This window comes from Drosophila pseudoobscura, chromosome X (assembly GCF_009870125.1).
Source record: "Drosophila pseudoobscura strain MV-25-SWS-2005 chromosome X, UCI_Dpse_MV25, whole genome shotgun sequence".
NCBI lineage: Eukaryota > Metazoa > Arthropoda > Insecta > Diptera > Drosophilidae > Drosophila > Drosophila pseudoobscura.
Window position 1 is genome coordinate 48,309,736 of NC_046683.1, and position 22,458 is coordinate 48,332,193.

At 43.8% G+C, this 22,458-nt stretch overlaps 1 protein-coding gene and 1 long non-coding RNA gene across 3 annotated transcripts; one reads left to right on the forward strand and one right to left on the reverse strand.

Annotated features, from left to right (window-relative positions):
* The first annotated feature begins 60 nt into the window (after positions 1 to 60).
* On the forward strand, positions 61 to 22,448 carry LOC4813050 (bicaudal D-related protein homolog). Of its 2 annotated transcripts, none has more exons than XM_015187452.2 (7): positions 61 to 412; positions 1,611 to 2,441; positions 19,649 to 19,945; positions 20,013 to 20,201; positions 20,531 to 20,596; positions 20,792 to 20,972; positions 21,037 to 22,448. In XM_015187452.2, the coding sequence occupies exons 2-7, from the start codon at positions 2,034 to 2,036 to the stop codon at positions 21,711 to 21,713; spliced, it is 1,818 nt and encodes a 605-aa protein (XP_015042938.1). In that variant the 5' UTR covers positions 61 to 412; positions 1,611 to 2,033; the 3' UTR covers positions 21,714 to 22,448. The 2 variants fall into 2 exon arrangements, with proteins under 2 accessions (XP_015042938.1, XP_001353609.3); XM_001353573.4 differs by having other exon boundaries at positions 62 to 412; positions 2,257 to 2,441.
* LOC26532285 (uncharacterized) lies at positions 12,196 to 14,503 on the reverse strand. The gene is made up of 3 exons (XR_001453160.2): positions 13,143 to 14,503; positions 12,975 to 13,096; positions 12,196 to 12,903 (listed from the first exon to the last, which is right to left on the reverse strand). It is a non-coding gene; the product is annotated as an uncharacterized lncRNA (long non-coding RNA).
* Positions 22,449 to 22,458: the final 10 nt, after the last annotated feature.

The window sequence follows — 22,458 nt, forward strand, 5'->3', positions numbered from 1 at the left end:
TGACGCTCGTCGCTTGGTTACTCATTTGTTTTGCCAATTTTCGTAGCATTCTGGCCAACAGAAGGCAGCGGAGCACCGCGCGATTCAGTTAAAACCGAACTTTCGCGCCAGTCAGTCGTTACCCGCGTCGTTCATCCCACGAAACCGACACACAGCGCTGTGCTTGGTGAAAGAAAGCCACAGAAATCGTAACCAGAGAACCGAACCGAAGCGGAGCGGAGCGAGCCGAAACGAGAGCTGAGCTGGGCCTCACGAAGCGCGCGTTACACGGCGGTATCGGGCATCGGAGAATCGCAGAATCGGAGAATCGGAAGTTGTTCTGTTTTGGAGTAGAGCGTTCGTCGTGACCGAGGTTTCTGCCCCCTATACAACCAACTAGCCGACCAACCAACATATTTACCTATCTGCATATGTATGTACATATACTTATAGTAGAAAAATAAACCCAAACTGAAGTTCATTTGCGAAAGTGGAAAGTATCCGTATCCGTCGGATACTTTCCGTTTTTGGAGAATTAATTAGACTAAATCCCATGCAAAGCGCGCGTTTATTTTTTTTACTCTGTTTTGTTTTGTTTTGTCAATAATATGCCAAAGTCGCAGCCAAATCTGACATATATTACGGAAATGCACACAAAAAAGCGGCTGTTGTGTTTGTGTACTTTTTTTGTTGTTGTTTCGAACTGTGCTTGTGTTGCTAACCAAAAACTACAACAATAAATATATATAGTATGTGTATATAAATGTTGGCCAAAAACGTAGCTTCAGGCGTATTATATATTGGCTAAGACAGCAGTGGCCGTTGCTGTGTTGCTGCCAACTGCAGCAGAGCGTGAAGTGCTTGCCAAATGAATTTTCTATTTTAAAGAAACCGAAACTGCGAAATAAATATAAATCGTTTAGAAATTTGTACGAAACTCAAACCGTTGAGACCAGTACTCACCGAGGACTTAAGCCCCCCGAATTGCTCTATTGACGTGACGAGTGTGCTGCAGCCCCATTACCCCCATGAATCTGTATATAGAACACTGATCCCAGGTGGCTAGGCTTAACACAAGGCAGTACTACCAAACACTACCATTACTTCTGTAGATAATTTCCTTAACCATAACTATCCATTACCATCCTCAGAGCTAGCCAATCCCAACCCTTAAGTGGTAACCCAGCATTCCTTAAAAACGCTGCTTGCGTTAAACCATAACAAGCCCCTTGCCTGGTTGTGGAGGCCAACCCCCCAGGGATACCCGAAACGCATGGAGCTTAACTAAAGAGGGGCTAAACAGAAATTCCATTTTATATTAACCCTCTTGCCTAACACTGTACTGAATGCTACTTATATGTCATCACCATTGCACCCCGCCACCCGCCACCCGCTGGCCCACAGCTAACCCTACCGAAAATCAAGTAACTGAAAACGTGCTTGCCAATGCTCGAGCTCAACGTGACCAGCGCTCCTTTTTGGCTCAAAGCGATTGTTGCCCCCCCCTCTCAGGTCTCTCCCTCTCTTGTACAAACTAGCTATAAGAATATACCCGCCCCGCCACCCATAACATACGAATGCTAATTCTCATTAAGGCTATGTACTGACTTGTATATCTAACCCGTAAACAGACTGCAGTTGAGATCGTCGTGCGTGGGTTTTGGAATCACTCAAATCGGTAGCTGTATCTCGACCTATGCTACGGGGCTGCATTTGGGGGCAGCTGCTGCCCATGGAAATATGTTTGGTACTGAGTCCATCATCGTCTTGCCACACTACCGTCCCCACCACCACCACCACCACGAACAACAACATCTGCAACTACTACTACAACAGCAACAAAGTCATCTGAATACCTAACCTGCAAAGAAAAAGCGATCAAAATAACACCCCAGGAGATCTACATCAAACCTAAACCGAAACCAAAACCAAAAACAAAACAAAACTCGAACTCAGCCTGTGTTTGTGTACGTGTACGTCTGTTATGTCTTTTTGCTTGGTCTCTTGTTGCTCGTAATATACCACCCTAATACAAAACCTGCCCGCTAACGATCATGCATAAACCAAAGCTAGGTAATGCTATAAGTGCTGCCGCCATTGCCTCATCTATATCGACCAACAACAACAGTAGCAGCAGCAGCAGCAGCAACAAATCGAAACGGGCACGTCAATTCAGCAAGCCATCATCATCGATTGGCGGGGGAGGAGCGGCGAATCTAGCTAGCGAATCCGTCTACGACCATCATTCATCACTAATTGGAGACTCAATTGATTTAGAACATTACATCAGCGCCATGGAGGCCCGACGACACGACAACGAGCCGGATGTCTGGGCCCAACTCCAGCAGAAGGAGTCGGATATCCTGCTCGCCGCCGAGCTGGGCAAGGCTCTCCTCGAGAAGAACGAGGAGCTTGTCAAGCAGCAGGAGAAACTCATCGAGGACTATTCGGCCAAAATTGAGGTGAGCTTTTGTCTAAATGAATTAATTTGATGTCTCGTTCTTTTGGGGCACTTATCGAATCTGTGGCCCTGTCATTGAAAAGTACCCTTTTGATTGACTCACCGGGCGATTTGCATTGATGATTACAGACATATGGCTTCACTAGTCCATAGCTATGTATATTATACATGCATGACCTCTCCACAACGCATTGCTCATATTCCCAGAACGGGAATTAAATTATTCATTTTTGGTATTGATTTTTTGCTGTTGAATGGCACACACCTGTCCGCCAATGCAGCTCCACTGTAAGCCCAACTTCAGGCCACTGCAATTGAGCGGGGAGGCGCCCCATTAAATATTTAGACAAACAAAAACGGCTGGGGACTGTCCCAGCCATGTCATGTCACGGCTCCCAAACGGGTCTCTGGACGATGACAAATGTGCGCAGTAAACTACTGAACTATATAGTATATCACGTAAGGCTATCGATTTTGTTTTTTGTTTTTGTTTTTCTTTTTGTTTTGAACAGAAACAGCACTCTCTGGAACAGTAAAATTAATGTTGAAAATTGTCGCAGGTTTTATTTATATTTTTTTTAGTTTTATCAGGCACTTGGCTGATAGCGGAACCCAAAGCAAAGTCTGTTCCCAACACCTAAAAATTCCAAAGTTTCTTCTGTCTGACGCTCGACCTTGAACCGGGAGTGGGTGGGGCTGCGGTTGGTTGCTTCGCACCTGTCCACACACCCTGAAATACTCGTAGAATGCCAATAGAAAGAAATAGAAATGTTCCGATAGGCAAACACAAACACCCGTGCTCCAGCAGCTATCACTCGAAGTGAAGTTCAACCCAGGGCTCAAGTTCGGGGCCGTTCATTAGCATATTACTACCACCAATTTTCCCCGGCTAACCCTCGCAGCAGATAGTCGGGCTAATGTACTTTTGTTGACCGAACCCACAATGTTTTCTTATCAATTACATTCATTGGCTGCTTTCCTACGACAGTTAATGGCAATTCAATGGAGGGAACCGAAAGGTAAACGGACTACCAGGAAATGCCTGGAATGGTGTGTTGGGACGCCACCAGATGGTGTCAGTAACCCAAACAGAGGACACGGCAATGCGTTGAACTTGAATCCACTTCCAGTACGGCGTACACACACACACATCTTTAGTGGCTTTGGGGCATACATTCGGGCCGAGTGTTCACGTAGTTGTGGCTGGTGGCTTAGTCACTCAAACAGAGTTTCGTATTTTCCTGCGTGACTTCATCTTCATTTCGAAATGAAAGTGCGAAGGCCAATTGCTGGGGCTGGCCGCGTAATATCCTGCCAGCACTTGGCCATGATGTCAGTAGGGGACTTAAAGTGATGTTTCTTACTTGGAAATATTTATAGTCCTTCCAGATCAGAGCACTTTTCGTTGAAGCATTCCCGCAACCAAAACTATTAACTTGATTGCTAACCTTTTCATTGAAAATTCCCCAAATACCTGTACAATTCCCATGTTCCATTTTCCATTAACGACAGACTCTTCGCTTTGGCCTAATGAAATGAGCCAGGCCCCAAAGGTCAGTCAATTGTCATTTAAATTATTTCGTTGTCCATTTCATTATGATCTCTCTCTCTCTCGATGAATTCTGTCGTGTGGCTGGCGCATAAATCCCTTGGAATTTGTCACCTTGACTTTAGCTTATGGCCAAGTGACGGGTGGCCACAACATTTACGTTTTTCGGCTTGACTCACTTTTATTTGCGTGCTTTTGGCAATATGCAAAATTGTGCTGGTCTATCTAATTAATTTCCTCAACATTTTGGAGCCCACAATGTCACTCCAGTGTCCCCAGCCAGCTCTGTGGTCAGCCAGGCCCATCTACACACACACACGATTAGTAGAAGGCCCAGTCTATATGGCTGACTGACGTAATTAGACTGGTGGCTCGGTGGTTCGGTGGTGCGGTAGTCCGCCGGTCTGTTGTAGGTGTTTTCGTGGCTTTGGCTTTGGCTATAACTTTAGTTGTAGTTTTAGTTGTTGTCGATGTGGTCCGAAGCTCGCCCATTTTTGTGTGTTGCTTTTTGCGGTCTGTTGAAGCGTGTGTGCCAATTTACGAGCATTGGCTTTTATTTTTAGCTGCGATTTTGGATTTGTTTTTGCATTAACTTTTATATGCCACCATACACCATACCATAGCATTGTTCTGTGCCCGATTCTCAAAGGCTAATGAGCCCGGAGAGGCCTTGGGCATATAGAGCATAGATTTGGCCATTTGAAGGGCTCTTGGGCCTCGCCAAATCGGGGCCTGAGGTTGGCTCAGAGAGACTTAGAGACTCGCTGATGCTTCATAAGCCATTTTCATAAAGACCTATAAACAGTATCCCACACAATTCATTCACTGAACATCAGTTGGAACAGCTTCAGATCTATATATAGCAGAACATGAAGCTCGCTCTGAATCATTCTTTTGTCTTTGCTCCAACATTCTCCAACAATATTGTAAGCCATTTATGTCGCTTTTCCAAGCCTACCACCAGAGTACTATGGGCCGTATCTAGTTCACAGACAATCACCCGAATAGCACCAACTGTTGACCATTGTCTGGCTACCAAAACGTGTTTGCTACGCCCAAGTCCGACTCTAAACTCGCCTCAAAAACAGTCCGCGGGGGAACAATTGGGCGGGGGGGCTGGGGGGTAAATGAAATCTATTGGAACCAGGCATCCCATTGTAGTTTGTTTTAAATCGCTCGTTTATCACGATCTACCAATTGTTGCCATTACTGCTTGAGAAATTTATACCCAAACTCCGATCCGACTTAAAAGTGTTGCAAATGGCAGCCCAAAATAAAATATATAATTTGCCGTGTGGGCGTCCGGGCTGCTATAGGTTACGGGGTATTTAAATAATTCAAATCGCTTGTGGCATTTTCGAAAGTCTACACCCCCTGCACTCGGCCCCCCTCTCAATCAGACTTTAATTGTTTTCCATAATATTTGTACTCTAGAAGAAGGTTGTTTAAAGTTTTTAAAATTACAATCTCTCAATTGTATTTTTCATTCATCATTTATGAATTGGACCATCGGTAAACGGCACATGATATCGGTTTATTGATCACCGTAGGGTATTTAAACGTCGCTGTAAGGCCAAAGATAATTTCCTTACTGGTTTCAGTTTGATTTATATTTATATATGAATCTCTGGCTGGCATTGGTTGAACTGGTTTTTGTGTAATTTATTTAACTACTCTTGGTAGAACGGCAAGAGACAATTGATTGCAATTTGTTCTTTGGATCCATTACGATATTGAACTGAAAACTTTCAGCCGTGTTCTCAACCGCCCGTTTCCCCTGCACAAAGAATGGAAAGCTAATGAAAAGGTAATTCCATTTAAACGTTCTCTGATTGGCCTTGATGGGCGGTTGTTTGCTCAAGTCTTTCTTCGAGCAGGATATGGTTGAGAATTATTTATAGAAAATGGAAGTGAAGAGCTATAATTTATGTTTAATCAGAGGAAGTTCCCCCCATATAATGATTCTCTGCGAAACGATTGACTAGTGTGTCTTAAGTTTTCTGTTAGATGCTCAGGTGATGGTATATATTAGTAGGCATTTCCTGTGATCTACTCCTCGTATCTTCAGCTACAAATGTAAATCCATTGTAGCTTCCCAACCAATCTGAACGAATCACGTATATCGGAGCGTTTCTTCCGCCTTTCGATCGAGTCACACGCCCACACGCCCGCCCAACAACTCACTCGACTGACCATGCCGGGGCCAGTGGGGGCGGATCTCTCGAGGCGCCCAAGAACAGAGCACATTATGCTTATGGTGCTACCTCTCAATCGAATCCACCTACTGGCCACCTACTGCCTCCAAAGGTTAGATAACCGAAACGCGTTCTACATACAAATGCCGAGGAGGTATTGTCTGGTGTAGGGGGGGTGTCTCAAGTGCTTACCAAAAGTAAATTTTATATACGAATAAATACACATACATACGTATTAAACTCTCCTCACGTCCGCGGGCCAGGTTTTTTTTTTTGATTTTAGGTGAAGTCATCAACACATTGTGGTTGCTGTTCCAGCGATTTATCGACTGCAAAACAAATTTCAAAATCAACTAATTTGCATGCGAATAATACGGGCTATATACACACATATTCCTACATACATATGTATGTATATCGTGTCCATCTCATTTGGTGCAAAAACCAGTTTGATCAATCCTCACAGCACAGTGCTTGAAATCTTCTTTAGCCATGGATGAGTCAGAGACCAAAAGGCCTGAGAGCGAGACCCGAGACTCGAGACTGAGTGGAGCATATTGGGGATGGGTGTGAGCATTTCTTCAAGTACCCGGTGGCCTTTTCAGCTTTTTCTCCACAAACTTTTTGGCCCGATTCGCGGTACGCATATGCAAATTCGTTCACTTCGCGGCAGAGAACTATTTGGGATTGTTGTGAGGTTAGGTTTTTGGCTGGGGCATGATCTGGGGTATGCGTATGCCCCTTCGAGGTAGGAAATTGAGGTCGTTCGACATAGTTTTGCCGTGATTATTATTGGACATTAGCCAGCAACGTCACCCCATTCGTATTCGCATTTGCTTTTGGCCAGTAATAGCATTTCTTCGTCGATTTATGGATGGAATGGTTTTTTCTCCTTCTTGCTCGCTTGCCTGCTCGCTCGTACCTTCTGGTACCTTCTCCCATGTGCTATGCCGCGACAAATTACTTTCCTTATTGGTCAGTCCGCCTCATTTCTCGCTTCTTTTCTGCTCCTGCTCGTTCCACGCTTTTTCTTTTTTGTTTTTGCTGCTGTCATGGGGGGGGAAATTGAGTTTTTAATGCGGATTTTCCGGGTGGGGACGGTACGAACATACGTACCCTTTTGCTTTCCATACGGCTGGTAATGAGCTTTATGCGCAACGTATTGGTAAGTCATTACAGAAAAGTGTTTCAAGCAGGGCTTGAACTGTTCTTTTCGCGAAATTTTTCCATCACTTTAATATTTGTGCACTTGCAATTTATTCTCTCGGCCAGTGTTGCTTAACTCTGCATATCAGCTGTGGCGTGGCGTGTCATTTCTGTGGTGTTGGTAAACATCATAGGGATGGATAAAAACAACGCTTGTAATTATAAACATAATTCAAATTGTGTTGTTGATAGGATTTTTGTGTTCTATTTTCACAAATAATCTTAAATATCCTATAATAATAATCATATATATGGTTTATGAATCTTAAAAGTGTTGAGCAGTTTCCAAGCAATCACCCGTCCCCTTCTTAGAGCCAATTGACCTGTCATTGGTGAGGAGAGGAGGCGGAAAACAGCACTTGTTAGAGAGGAGCGATGAGCCTATCCCCGCCTTTCGGTATCTATCGCTTTTTATGGAAAAAAAATAAATATTTGCAGAGGTCTCATCTGATAATACACCTCGTATACTTAATTTTATTTGTTCAGGCTTCTTTATTGTGTGGCTATGGCTATGGCTATGGCCATGGGGCATGTGGAGTGTATGGGGGAATGGTCAGTTATTAACTCCAATTTAATTGTCACAGTCTCTGGCTCATCAAATTGCCTGTCTTGGGCCAAGATGGGAGGCGGTGGCCTTCAGGCTTGATTCACGATCGGCTAACTGTAAATGGGGGAGGGGGGGGGGGGGGGAGGGGCTTTGCAGGAAGCGGATCGAGCGCAAATTATATTTAATATTGGTCTGAGTTTTACATAATCGATTTGGCGATCCACTTGCCCATCATCTTAATCGCACAACGTCAAGGAGTCCGTGAACCAACGGCATCCATCCATCGGCCGTCACTGTCAGAGACCATTGATGTGAAAATTATGCTTAATAAGTGAAAAAATTAATACGGGTAACTGCAAGGAAATAATTCGATTCGAGCCGGGTCTGACAAGTAAATTATTACCCACCAAACGATCGCATGACTTTGACTTTGGATAGGGCCCCAGAAAGAGAGCGGATTCTCAGGTCCCAGCTCTTGCGACTGCCACAACTGTTTGTGGCATCTTCCAACAGCCCATTGTTGTTGTAAGACAATCACACAATCCTACAGACAAGTACTCGTATGTGCCGCCGATGTTGCATGTATGTAATTTTATAAAATTCATTTTTTTTTTATATATTTTCGTGCCCCTCTGTCCCTACAAACCCACACAGAGACACCATACACACACACACACAGAGAGAGGAATATGTTTTAATGAATCGCTGAAGGTGAAAGCATTTTCACTTTCCAAAAGCAATTTTCGGTGTCAAAGCGATGCTTGGGAACAATAGAAACCGACTTGATAATGTCGCCAAAAATCTCCCCACCCAGTCTGAGTGGAATCGTAAATAAAATCAAACCAAATGGGTAGCCCTGCCTTGAATATGTTTTAGCTGAAGTTTAGTTTGGCGAATGATGAAATGTGTGGCATATGTGTACGGATTCCTCGATAGGAATAGGATAGATAGGATAGATAGGAATCTGTAACCAGGCGCTGACTTCTCGATGGGCGAGTGAGTTGTGTTTTGCCTTGAAGCAAAGCCAATACTTGCCCTTTTCCTTGGCAGCTGACTCATTGACAATTAATTAACAATATCTCTCCGTATATGAGAGTACCCAGTCCCTGCCCTGTCATATCTCACATATACATATGCACATGTGTCTGTGCGTGTGTGTATACATTGCTAATTGGCCAGCTTTCATTGCAATAATAAAAATATATATGTATGTATGTACATATATGCATATGTATACACAAAATTTTTTGTTGTGACTAAGAGGCCAGCAAACGAATCGGCCAATTGGCGAATTTCAAAGGCCAATACAAATGCAAATAAATATTGTATACAGAAAATACAGAAATATTCATGTCTATATGGCCATCGAACGTTAGCATGATGACAATAATAGACGATTTCACAAAATACGATACTCGTAATACCCAGAGGCTGAACCCCCCCTATCGAATCCAAAGGCTGAGCCGCCGAAGGGGCAAAAACTTTTCCAGAGACTCACGCAAATCAGATAACGAATTCGAGTGTCGGCCAAAGTGGCATAAACAATGTGACCCGCACGGTCCTCTGCCCCAGCGGATGGGTGGGTGGTAACGAGGGGGGGACTCGTGCCAATGACAGTAATTTATGCACCCAGCGAAACAAACGTTCGATTCAAATGACTAAACCATAACTAGGGCTGGGGTATATTGTTAATTGCGAAACTGTCTGATATGTACAATTTTATCTATCGCCAAAAGATATGAAGGCCAGTGAGAGGGAAACGGGGAGGGAGAGAGATACGTTCTAGGGATAGACCGCAAATGTGTCAGATATGTGGGGCATATTTTGATAAATGTTTTGTTATTGGGGGCGGTATCGGAATAGTCTCTTGGGACGGTCCAAGGGAGATACCCGGCTGAGTGCCTGAGAGATCGAAGCTGGCTCTGGCCGGAGGGCCCACCAACAAACAGTAGCCACGATAAGATGGTTACAAGCCATATACCATGTACATACACAAGGTCACCAATAGCAGCACCGATTAAAAGGCAATTTAATGGCCAATTAACAGATCATCAACAGATCAACACATCCAAAATACATTGGTGGAGATGAACCTTGCAGATAGATACACACATACATACATATCTTGCACAATCGCATCAACTCGTCTCGTACATAAGCCGCTTTAAACAATGTTGAACATCAGCAAAGATCGAATTTTACCAATGTGTCGGGTGACTCAGAGGACAGACAGAGACAGCTAAACGATCGCTCTACTGAGCATGCGCAACGCCGAGCACAGACCGAGAAAGAGAGAGAGGGAGAGAGAGATAGCAGTTGAAATAGAAACACTTTAAGCTGCAATCGAAACGGTTTTTGTCTTTGATTTTCTACAAGTGTGATTTTCTGTGTTTCTGTGTGTGTGTTTGCAAGTGCTATTGTTATGTAACGGCTCTTTCGGCTTAACAGTGCTTTTATTCGCATTTGTAGCTTTTTCGGTGATTCACACTAGGGGTATTCAGGCGACTTATTTTGTTTTGATTTGAAATTAATAGCAAGAAAAATAAAACCAATTCGAATTGCTTAAATTATTGAAAATAAGTGACCAGCATATTAAATAGTCAATTCCCTAAAAGTCAAGTATACTTCTTATTTTGGCGGAGAGAATGGAAAACTACAACGAACATGATGCTGATTTTAAGCGGATTTACATCCAATTTTCTTTCTTTTGATTAAGGTCTTATCTGGCTATATCGCATACTGGAATACCCCTCACATTTCCATGCATTTCCATTGCTGTGTCTATTTTTTCCTCGCACCTAGTGTACTCGTACATTGCCGTTGCAATTAGCGGCTCGCTCCTCTGCTCCATTGTTTGCGTAAATGTTTCACCCACATTTCGTATGGAGCTCTCTCTCTCCCAGTCACTGGATGTACAGTGTACATACATTTGCACAAGTAGATGGTCGGTCCCAGGAAACCATTTAGCATTGCAGCCTGAGAACTAAGTCGCTTGTCACTTTGTCTTGGGGCACTGGCACTCCAATTTGTTTTTAACTGGATAAAAGGTACCAGCAGTAGTGTGCTGTTGCTATCGCAGTCGCACCGACTACGAATACGAGTATCATGCAAGCGCAGGCTGTTTGAGTTATGGACAGATTGCCTCATACTACTATACCATACTATATTTCCTTAGCTGTTGGTGTAGCTCGCGCTCGGGCTCGGGCTCGGGCTCGGGCTCCCTCTTTTCTTCGCTGGTGCTGTCAAGTGTTGGACAACAACAAAACACTTACAAATTAATGGGAACGGCATTCGCGGTGTATTTTTCTTTGACTAGGAAATGTTTCAATGTATCTTATCCTTATGAAAATCAGAGTTAAAAGTGTCTCTTTATATCCCCAGTAAAGTCTGTAGCTTATGTACGTACATACATGTGTATATCTCCATGGAAATTCCCGACTGAATTTAAAACAATATCAAGCAGGGTTTGGACTGGTCTTTGTGATAGTTCGTATGTAAAGATCTTTCACCCGAGAGTTCCTCTTCGCGTTTATACTTCTCTGAAGCTAAGGCTGGTTTCATTCAGGATTTCACCCTATAAAATAAAAAGAAAAACTGTAAAATAAATATAAGACAGTTTTTGTTGTTCCTTAAATGTATCTAGTATAATGCAGATGCTTATCTGTGAATACTTGCGTTTTACAACCAAACATCTGCTGTGGCTTTACCCTCAATTAATAAATATTGACTTTGGATCAAAACTCAACCATAGCTACCACAACAAGAAAAAGATATTAATGTCTACTCGTATTTACAATAGGGAAAACATAAGCAAAGCCAAAGACACGAGAAGAGCCATAAAACATGTCTTCCCCATACTTCCCCATAATTAGGCCATAAATATAAAGATTTTTCCACAGCCAGAGCCACAGCCAGAGTCAGAGCCAGAGCCAAGGAATTATATGGAAATAATCTTGTAGTAAATGTTTGAGCCATTGTTCTTGGGCTGACGGGTTGCTCTTGGCCTGAGCTCATCATCAACAGTAGCCGGGGAGTCATAATCTTAAATCTCCAACCAGTTACCTCGGAGCAGCAATCATTACGGAACGGAGCGGGGGCACTACATTTATTCTCTTTTGAAGACCCTGAGATGACCGCTTGGCTGGCTCTGACTTGGCGGCTTGTTGGTCTGTTTCGAAATGTTTTTCTGTTTTGTTTTTTTCTGTTTTGTGGCATAGTCATAGCTTTTATTTGTTATATAGCTATTTATTGTGGCTAATCATACCGGGTATAGCCAAAAGATTAATGACACCATTGAAAAACATCTGTCATACAACTAGGAAGTCTTCGTGGTGTAAAAATATACTTTATGTATATATTTTTAAATATTTAATTTTCAGAATTGATGAACACTTCCACTTTGTGGCGAATGAGACAGTGAAATTGTTTCCAGATTTAAAAAGTGGCTAATTTTTGGAGTAATTAGCACTTGAATAGGAAGTGAAAAATGAAGATGTGAATCTTTTATATCTCTTTAAAAGAGTATCATTTTTATTATCAGCTTCCTCTGCCATCCCTTTCGGGTCTACGTTTTGCCATTATTTTTAGATTAATCAGTTTTGAGCATATTTTCAATGAAATCAATCAACTTGAACAGATTTTCCAGCGCAAAAACGAAAACCTTTTTGAGGGCATTTATAGCAGCTGGTTTAAACAAAAAATTCTCCCTTTGTCTGGTGCGGAGTTCATTTACTTGCGTACAGTGATAATTGTTTTTATATATAGCCAAGCATTTTTTTATATACGTATATATTCGTATTTTGGTTAATAATAATTTTTGCAATGTTTTTAATTTTTTTCTTTTGGCCGCGCGCGTCATTAGCGGAGGCAGCATAATTAAAAACCTCTTAGCCGGCAGCTCTTCGGGCAAGGGAGAGGAGGGAGGGGGGGTTTAGAGGTGTGGGCTGGGGAGACAAAAGAATTGTGGCTGAAAAACAAGAGACGGCAAATTGTGTAAACAGCTAAGAGAAACATGCTGAGTATCTTATTTCGAAATACTTAATGAGATGACGAGCAATTAGAATGTGAAAAATTGCAGAATCGTTGCTGGATTTGGCCGAGAGGTATGGACAGGTAGATATTTAGAGCTCCACTGGCGGACTGGAGTGCTAATCCTTCACCTGAAAAACAATGTGGAAGCCATTTTTTTTGTATATGTACAAGTACCTTGTTGTATTCTCCATCTTCTTTCAGTGAGCTCTGTAAGCGCTCAATGCGCAACGGTGACTAATTGTTAAAGCCTTCTTGTGATGGCACCTTCTCCCCAGTCCGCAGTCCGCAGCACCAGCATTCTTCTCCGCTGCCACATTCAGTGTCGCTTCCTTAGCCTTTTCTCTTTTCTGTGTGTAAGCTTTGTTGACTCGACAAGAGATCGGCCAAACAGAAAGTCAAAAGCCCACTCAGTGTCGTAGCCAGAGAAAGATAATGTATCTCTAGCAGCCGTATTTACAGGCATACCCTGTCTGCCCCATTTCATCGTCTCAGATGTGTGCGCATGCGCAGTGGGCGTCACATTTTGCCGCAAGTATTTATGGCCTAATAATTTTGACTCCACACAATCTGGGATCTACCTCGTGGAAGTGAGTGAATTTCGGTGCATTTCTACAACTGCTTACCTCATTCCCGTTGCACAGCTACATACATGCGTATGGTACATATGGTACATATGGTACATACGGTCTGTCATTCCATCAGCTATCTGTTGGGCCTTATCAGAGGAAGGGCGATAAGTTTTCCACTTCATTTTGGCCATGTTTCGCTTGTGTCGGCGATAAGATAAGAGCCAAGCGAGAGACAAGTGCAGCGATTTCGATATTCCCCAGTTGGTCAGTGAGTCATTCGAGTGATTCCAACGGGTACTGGCAGGCATACAAATATCCAAATATTTGCCAAACAATACTTAAAGACATGTTAATTAATCATAATTACCGCATCCGAGTTTAGTCGCTTTTCGTGTCACATTTAAGGCGCCGCCAAAATTGCGACATTTGAAGTTTGTTTCTGTCTTTCACTGTCGCCGCTTGTTTGTCTCGCCAATCAAAACCATCCCACAAAAATGGCAATCACCTGAGGCCGGGGTCTCCCCCCTCCCCTCTCAATCTTGACTTCGGTTTAATTAACTGTCTCTCGAAATCTTTTCCATCTTCGAGGTACTCCAAGACGAGGTAAATACAAACGAAATTTGCTTGCCCAATTCCCTGGCGTTTTCACAATTTCCTCAACAATGGGACGGGCATGGATATGCCTGAAAATCGGAACGAAAAATTGTCAATGCCAAACACTTGAAATTACAGACGGTGAATGTCGATTTCTTTGCATTTTACTTTGTAATTTGTGGTTTGGGTTGGGGTTGGGGTTGGGGTCTGGAGACTTGGGGCATGATGTTGCAAAAATATGTTTGTACGAAACAAAACTGGAGCAGAAAATGTCTGGCAAAATATTGCGGGGCTTATCGGGACTTAAAATAGTATTGGCCTAGTATGTTTTGTGGCTCTAATAAATAAAAGACTCCATTAAAATAGCATGAAATGGGACTATTGCTGGCTATTTCTTTGAGATGTAGATTTAATTATATGTTTATACATATATCTAAAAGTTCGGGTAAGCGGTAAGAAAGGTTGTACTCAAGCTCGGCTAAAAATTATTGCAGCTACATGGTAGCTGAAAGTTCATCGAACTCGAAATAATATCGCAAAAAGTGGCCAATTGGCTTTCAAATCGCAAAAGTGCGTGCTCCGGTAAGATTCTTACGATTTAAAACCTGCTGAACTCTTTCTCCTCTCATGAAATATATGTATTTCGATCCAGATTTGACCAGTCTTCCCAATCTTTGATGGACTGCATGGCGAATCTGCATTCGAGCGGATCAAATGCCAACAGTGCGAGTACGAGTACGAGTATGAAGAAATAGTCCCCCACTAAGCCCTGCAATTGTTGTCATCCCTTTGCCACTCACCATGACCAACTTACAGAGGTCTTCGTTTGCTCGTACTACACGTACTACCCGTACTACCCATCCAAATCCAAGGGCATTGGCAATTGCATTGCCTATCTGCCGAGCAACCCAAAACCAAACCGTACCGAACTGAACAATGGCAAAGATCAGCCTTTTTGCCTTATTGTGGCATTATTTTGTTTATTATTATAGTTACTCGTATTATTTGCTACTTCTTTTGGCGGCTCTTTGCCATTGGGGGAGGGAGGGAGCCAGAGCCAGAGCCAGAGCCAAAGCCAGAGCCTCTGACTGTCAGTCAACTGTGGCAGAGGCTCAAGGGAGTGCCACGCCCATTGTTGACTGCGGCATGACCTTAGGCGCATAAACAAACTTTTGGGCCACAACACACACACACACACAACTCGATTGTTGGACTTGGTCTATAATTTTTTTATGACTTCAAAGTTGAAATTGTGGGCCATAAAATGCATATGGAGAGGGGGTCAATGATATTCTCTGCTGCATTGCCAATGAATACCGAGAATTTGAGTTCCGGGTGACAGTACGGTCTCAGTTTTCTATAGATTTTTGTATAGATTCCAGCAGGATTCGATTGCAGTCCTCTTGTCTTTCCCCATTCCCCTTTCCCCTGTGACAATTCAATTGCTAATTGTCCCGCAGTGCCTTACAATTGAATTGATTTATTGTTTGAGTGCTATCTGATTGCAGTGTGGGGAAACAGCCCAGACTAATTGCAGCATTTCACACTCCAAATGGTTGCTCTGCTCTGCTCTGCTCTCTCGCTTCTTGGCCAAGAGTGTTGCAATAAATTAGCTAAAACAACGGGGAGACTTTTCACAAGACGCTTCCCCCATCCCCCGTCCCCCGTCCGCTGCTGCTGCCGCTGCTATCAGCGATCATTAATCGGTCTCTCTATTTAAATGAGCTGAAATTAGTTAAAATTTGTGTGGCTAAACGTTCAATTTGCATAATTTGTGCGCTACATTTTGTTGCGTTGTATTGTGCATGCCAATAAAATGCAAAATGCCATTAACAATTAAAACTGTAATTGTGGAAAACTCTTGTGAAAAGACTTTCAAGTCTGAACGTTTTTCCCCTCCGTTTCGCTGCAACGAAATGCAGCTGTTTGATCTATGACCAAAGAGGAACAAAAATGCTGCCCAGACTTGGGGTAAATGCGTTTCGGAATTTTGTAACTGCAGCATATACGAGCGTGTATGTGCCTACGTATATAAAACCCTCCCTATACCATGGTCAAGGCTATGCGATGCATATGAACTGGTTCGGGAAGCGTGAACAATAAATAATATTTTCACAGAAATTAATTGAAACTACAATTCGGGCAGCGGCCATTCGATATGAATGGCCGGCCACATCTTAGATATAAAGAAACTGAATGATTACTTTTGTGCCATGGAGCTTGAAGTTATTAAAAGTTAACCATCAAATTAACAAAATAATTTGTTTTGGTTTTTTCTGTGGATTTGTCAAATGTTTTTTCTTCTTGGCCTACATGGCGGATGTGCAACGCCTTGGATGCAAATGCTCTCTATCCTCTTGAATGTACTGGTGATAGCATTTATGGCTTTCTATGTGATTAAATGTGGTTAAACATTTTTCATAATAATAAAATCATTGTAGAATTGGACGGGTTTTTGCCAACACTACAGTGATGACAGCAACAGCCGCCTGTTCAGTGGCCTTTTCTTTTTGCACAGAATTTAGCAATTCAAATTTCAGGCCGAAGGTTTATTAATAGTAGTATGTCGCTTAGGTAATACCCATTCATTTGACCTTCGAGACTATAGTCTTTTTTTGTAATAATGCCACAAGACGAGAGCCGGAGACGGAGACGGAGCCGCAGCTGGAGCCTTGTCAACTCATCGGCGGCTCTGGGCTCAGAGCTCATTCAAGTGAGTCATTTCACTCCACTCCACTCCCCCAAGCCCCAAGCCCCCGCCCAACTTTGGCACGATTCTAGCCAGGCCAACGTGACTGTGCCAGCAATGTAGCTAATTATTTTCAAAATAATTATCGAATGCATTTTGCAGCTACGGCGGCATGCCGCTTTCAACACCCCACTTATCAGTGGGGGGGGAGAGCCGTTCAAGCTGATGATGGTTGATGGTTGATGGCTGATGGCTTTAAACACTTGAAAAGACAAGCAATATTCTGCAATACAAATGTTGGCAATTTCAAAGATTTCGGAGTGGAAATTAGTCAGCAATTATGGTGCCACAATACATGTCGATTGAGTATAGTTTTGGCAGTACGTCTATACCCCGTCCAACAGAGAATGGCGGGTCATCACACTGTACACTTGAATCCAATCATAGGAGTGCAGGAGTTTCCGAACTTTTTCATTCTATTTGAGTGTGCAATGAATGAAATCAGCATAAATAAATTTCCTATTGCTTATCCGACTGCCAGAGGGCGTGGCATTTGCATCAGGCATCAGCCGAACGAATGCAAGTACCTTCCTGCTGACAGTGCGACACACTGATGAGTCACTCGGGGCAGACACCTGTCGCTCGTCGTGTCGTTTGTTTTGTTTTGGATGTCTCCAAAGCGTGTCAATTGCTTCGACATTTCCTGCACAAAAATTTCGCTGCACAAATATTTATAATTTTCATACCAAAAACAAAAAAAAGTGGCAGAAAGTCAACATTCAAACAATTCAAACACCTCTGTACTTGGTTGGCAGGAAAGTGGGTCGAGTTACGTCGCATTTGAATAAGAAACCACCACAGCAGAAACAGTGGCAACTAGCCAGAGACCGGGATGGAATGGGGACTGCCTCAAGTGTTTACAGAGATTGGGATGGGGATGGCTATGCCGATGGCGATGGGGATGGGGATGGGATACCATACCGAGTGATCATGCAATGCGATGCAATTAGCTATGAAAGAAAACGAGATCCGAAACACACAAATACGTAATAAAATTAACGCAAAAACAAAACTCGCTTGTCCATCGTGAAATTTGAGGCTGATTTTGTTGCGTATTTTGTTTTCCTACAATTAAAGTCTGCCACATGATTTTGCTTTGAATATGTGAACTCATTTTCTGTGTGGCGGCGGCGGCCGGCGGCTGCTGTGGCGGTGGCGGCAAATGGTTGATGGCTGATGGCCACTTCCGTTGTTGTCTGGTGTTGGGGCTGCTGCTGCTGCTGCTTGTGGTGGTGGTGGTGGTGGTGCTGCCTACCATCATCAACACATTTCATTGAGCGTGAAATAGAAACAGAGAAAGTATGTACAATAATTGTATTTCTGTTACTCTGGCGCTCACTCTATCTCTGTCTCACTCTGACTCTGACTCTCTGTCGCTGGCATTGCAATTGTATTTTCTTATTAAAGTTTTCCATTGTCTGGGCGGCTGCTGTTGCAGTTTTCCTTTTGTTTGTGCTTGCCTTGCAAACGACTCTTGTGGTTTTTTTCGGCTCATGCAGTTTATGCAAATTGCTCGCCATTTTATTTAAGCTTTTCATTTACTGTTTTGTCGCTCCACTTTATTAGGTTTCTGTTTATTTTGTCTTTTTTTAGTGTTTTTTCTGATACTCGTTGTTGACTTCTCGGATTTATTGCCCCCTACGTGTTCGCTTTGGATCTTCCGCCTTCCGTCCACCGGTGGGCTGGTGGGGTGGTGGGGTGGTGTGGTAAAGCGCGATAAAGAAGCTGCAATTGGATTGGCAGCTACCGTGTTTGCCCCAACCGTGTTTCAAGCGGCGCAGGGCTGGCAACTGCTTTCAGAATTGAAGGTCCAATTATCGATTAAACTTTGCATGCAATTTTCAATGTCTCCGCAAACCTTGATCCAAAAAGGTCGGCATATAAAAAAGGCAAACCGCCTCGACCCAACAGACACACGAGAGACATACGCCTGCCTGTCAATTATGCAAATTAGTTTTAATACTTACTGCCGCTACCGTTTCTCATCGGCACATCGAAACGATAGCCCAGAATTGATCGGCTCTCGTTCCAGCAAGATCTATCGATTGTTGTTCCTCCCTTCCACTGGAATACCACTGGAAGGCCCCCTTGGCCAGCTGATGCGCTTTTCAAATGGTTTTTGTGCACACCGCACCGCTTTCTGCATCTGGCGCCTAACAAAAGAGAAGAAGTGAAAATTCAATTGCATTTTAATTCGAGTGGGAATTTATTGCTTTGGATGGGATGCCATGCCTGCGTTTCGCCTGCTGTTGGCTGTTGTCTGTTGGCTGTTGCCTGTTGCCTATTGCCTGTTGTTGGTGTCAAGAGTCGTTGGCATTGTTTGGCGTTTGTTTGGGAGTTTTAAGAGTTTTGTGGCTGCCTCGCTTGCGGCACAGCACAGTATGGCCAAACTGATGCAAAACCGCAGACAAAGCGGGCGGCGGGCCGCAATTAAATAAATTAAGTGAGAGGGAGGAGTGTCGGTGGCAGCTCTTGCATTTCGGCCAACCTGCGGCAAATTGAAAATGCAAATAACTAAGCAGCTAAACAATTAGTAGCCGCCGAGAGCGCTGAGAGCGGCGTTAACCTTGCGGTTTGCCTGCGGTACGTGCACATTGTTTGCCTTACTTTCATTGTCTCTTGCCTTGTACAATTGACAAATACCACGTCATAGAACAAACAATAGAGATGTGTGTGTCTTCAAGTACGTACTTATACTTGGGCACACGTGCGGTGCACATACATACATACATCGTTTCTAATTAACTTTCCTTTTTTGGCCATTGCAGAAACTTGAACAGGAGAAGCATGTGCTGCGCCAAAAGCTGGCCATTGCCGAGGACGAAAGCGACCAGCGTGTGCTGGAGCTGCAGTCCGATCTCAACGAGCTGAAGGAGAAGCTACAGACCCAGGACGCGGCCATCCGGCAGGCGGAGAAGGAGAAGACCATACTGATCGACGAGCTGCAGCACCAGAACACACGGCTCACCGAACAGATACAGGAGGCCCACGCCACCGAACTAAAGCTCAGCGCACAGATACAGGAGCTAAAGGATCAGTATCACTACAGGAACAGCAGCCTGCAGGTCAGTGCAGAAGGCCATAATCTAAAGCAATCTAAAGCCACTTAACCTATGGCAAATCTTTTCGCAGGACCATGTCAACAGCCTGGAGTCCATCAAAACCGAACTCAACCTCACCACCGGCAAGCGGCAGGAGCTGGAGCGTCGCCTGCAGCACGCCCAGGAGGAGAAGGAGAGCCTCACCTCATCGCTGGAGGAGGCCTCCGACAGAATACACATGCTGGAGCGACACGCGCGCGAGCAGGAAACAAAATTAGAGGTGAGCCAATACAAAACAATACCAAACAAACAAAAACAAAAAAAGGGAAAGAAAAGAAAAGAAAGGGGAAACAAATCAGAATTGGCTTTATCACGTCGACGGCACGAAATCGTGATCAGTTGACTGGAGTGGAGTTGATTGAAGATTATTTATGAGCCAAAAGAACCCACTGCGCAGTTCCTCAAGTGCCTCCCACAGCTTATCGGCTCCAAAGCAAGGGAGGAACTTTCTTTTTGCTTTATTTATTGCAGTCCAGATTAAACTCCATTCTATCAATATTTATGAACTTGGATCTGCACAACAGACTAATGTATATTTATTATTTGCAGACCACCTTGCAGGCGCTGGAACGCTCCCAGCGAGAGAACAATGTCCTTAGCGAACGCTTGGGCGCCGTAAGTTATTGCCTTCCACTTTAACCTTCCACATAAACTAACCAAACATAAAGCGTTACTAACCCAAACTAAATGCTCGAGCATCTACCATGGAAGTCAAGCTAAAATTAACCAACTCTCATCCCAGCCTCCGATCCACAGAAGCGTACTGAATACTGATCTAATACTAATTTCAAATCATCCCCCTACCTGCAGGACACTAGCTCCAGCATGCCTGGGAAAAAAAGTCTACAATTTGAAATGGAGTGTGACGATGACGATGGCAGCTATACGGAAACAGGGAAGCCCAATCATATGTGGGTGGAGGCTCGTTCCGTCTACATACAACTCAAGTCCCTGGTGGACTCTTTGAAAGTGAGCCATGACGATGACTCAGGTGCGTACCAGAATCTTCAATTCCATCGTCTGCCCGTCACTTAACACCATTTGTTTGGCCGTAGGTCTAAACTCTGATATATCGCTGGAATTGGAGTCCATGGACAACACGATCTCGAGCACAGAGCGCAATGATAGCGGGCACATGGCCATTGAGTTCCGACAGGGTATGCTCTCGGCCATGTCTGATGAGCTGACGCGATTGCTGCTCAACCTAGATGCAGGCAACTTCAAGAAGATGCTAGACCAGACCCGTAACCTTGTACTCGAGCAGGAGGATGAGATAAAGCGCAGCCATCAGCTGATACAGCAACTGGAGGCGAAGGTCACGGTCACCGATGTGGAGCTGCAGAATGTGAAGGAAGAGCGCGATCAAGCACGCGGGGATCTGGAGGATGATACGGATCGGGATGAGCTGCTTTCGAAGGCGCAAACAGAGCGCGATGCGGCCAACGGGCGACGAACCAAGGCTGAGGTGGAGCTGGCCAGGACACGTGTAGAACTGATGCAGGCCAACAGCCAGCTGCTGGAGTCCATCCAACAGAAGGTTGAGCTCTCGCAGCAGCTGGAGCAGTGGCAAATGGATATGCACGAGCTGATCGACGAGCAAATGCGCTCCAAGCTGATCAACAACCGTCGTGCGCTGGCCACAGAGACCTCGACGCCACCGCCCAGCAGTGCAGCAGCCAACCTGGCCAAGAGAGTGTCTAGCTACAAGCTCTGGAGTTTATTTCAGCGCTAATTGGACAAACCTGAAGCCGCGTTGGAAGGTCTATGCCACTCTCATATTCTTAATGTAGAGGGTGGTGCGACGGACAGCAGTGAATAAGATATATTTTATTTTTTTTTAATATTTATACACACCAACCAACCAACCAACCAACCACACACACACAAATGGAGAGCCCAGGCAGGCATAGACATAGAGAGCGTATCTGTATCTGTATTTAATGTATTATTGTACTTGATTGATTGTTATTTGTATGTACATTGAAGCGTCGCATCGCCCTTCTTCTGTTCGTAGTGAAATCTGTCTAATTACGCTTTATTAATTTTAAAAAAACTTACCACATACTATTCGATATGATTATTATATATGTATGATAATTATTGTAATTGTAACCGTACTCTCGTACCTATGTTTAGACACAAATCGTGTAAGCGCTTTGCTCTCTCCCTCTTGATCTATATATCTCCATTTTAGTTCAGCCAGATTACTTCTGAATTGTTAACTGATAATCAAAAATGAAAACATATCGCGCCTTTTTGTTCGCGGGGCTTTAAAAGCCCGTTTACGTTTACACGTTTTGCCTTTGATGAGTCGCAACATTTTCCCTTGAAGCAATAGAGTTAGAGGAACTGTGGCGATTCATCGAAATCTCTGTACGTAAGCAAACCTAAGTGTAAGTGAAGCATTTATGTTATAGCATATATGAATATATTTTTCATGCTGGCAACCGAAATGGGCGCAGATGATAATTAAAACT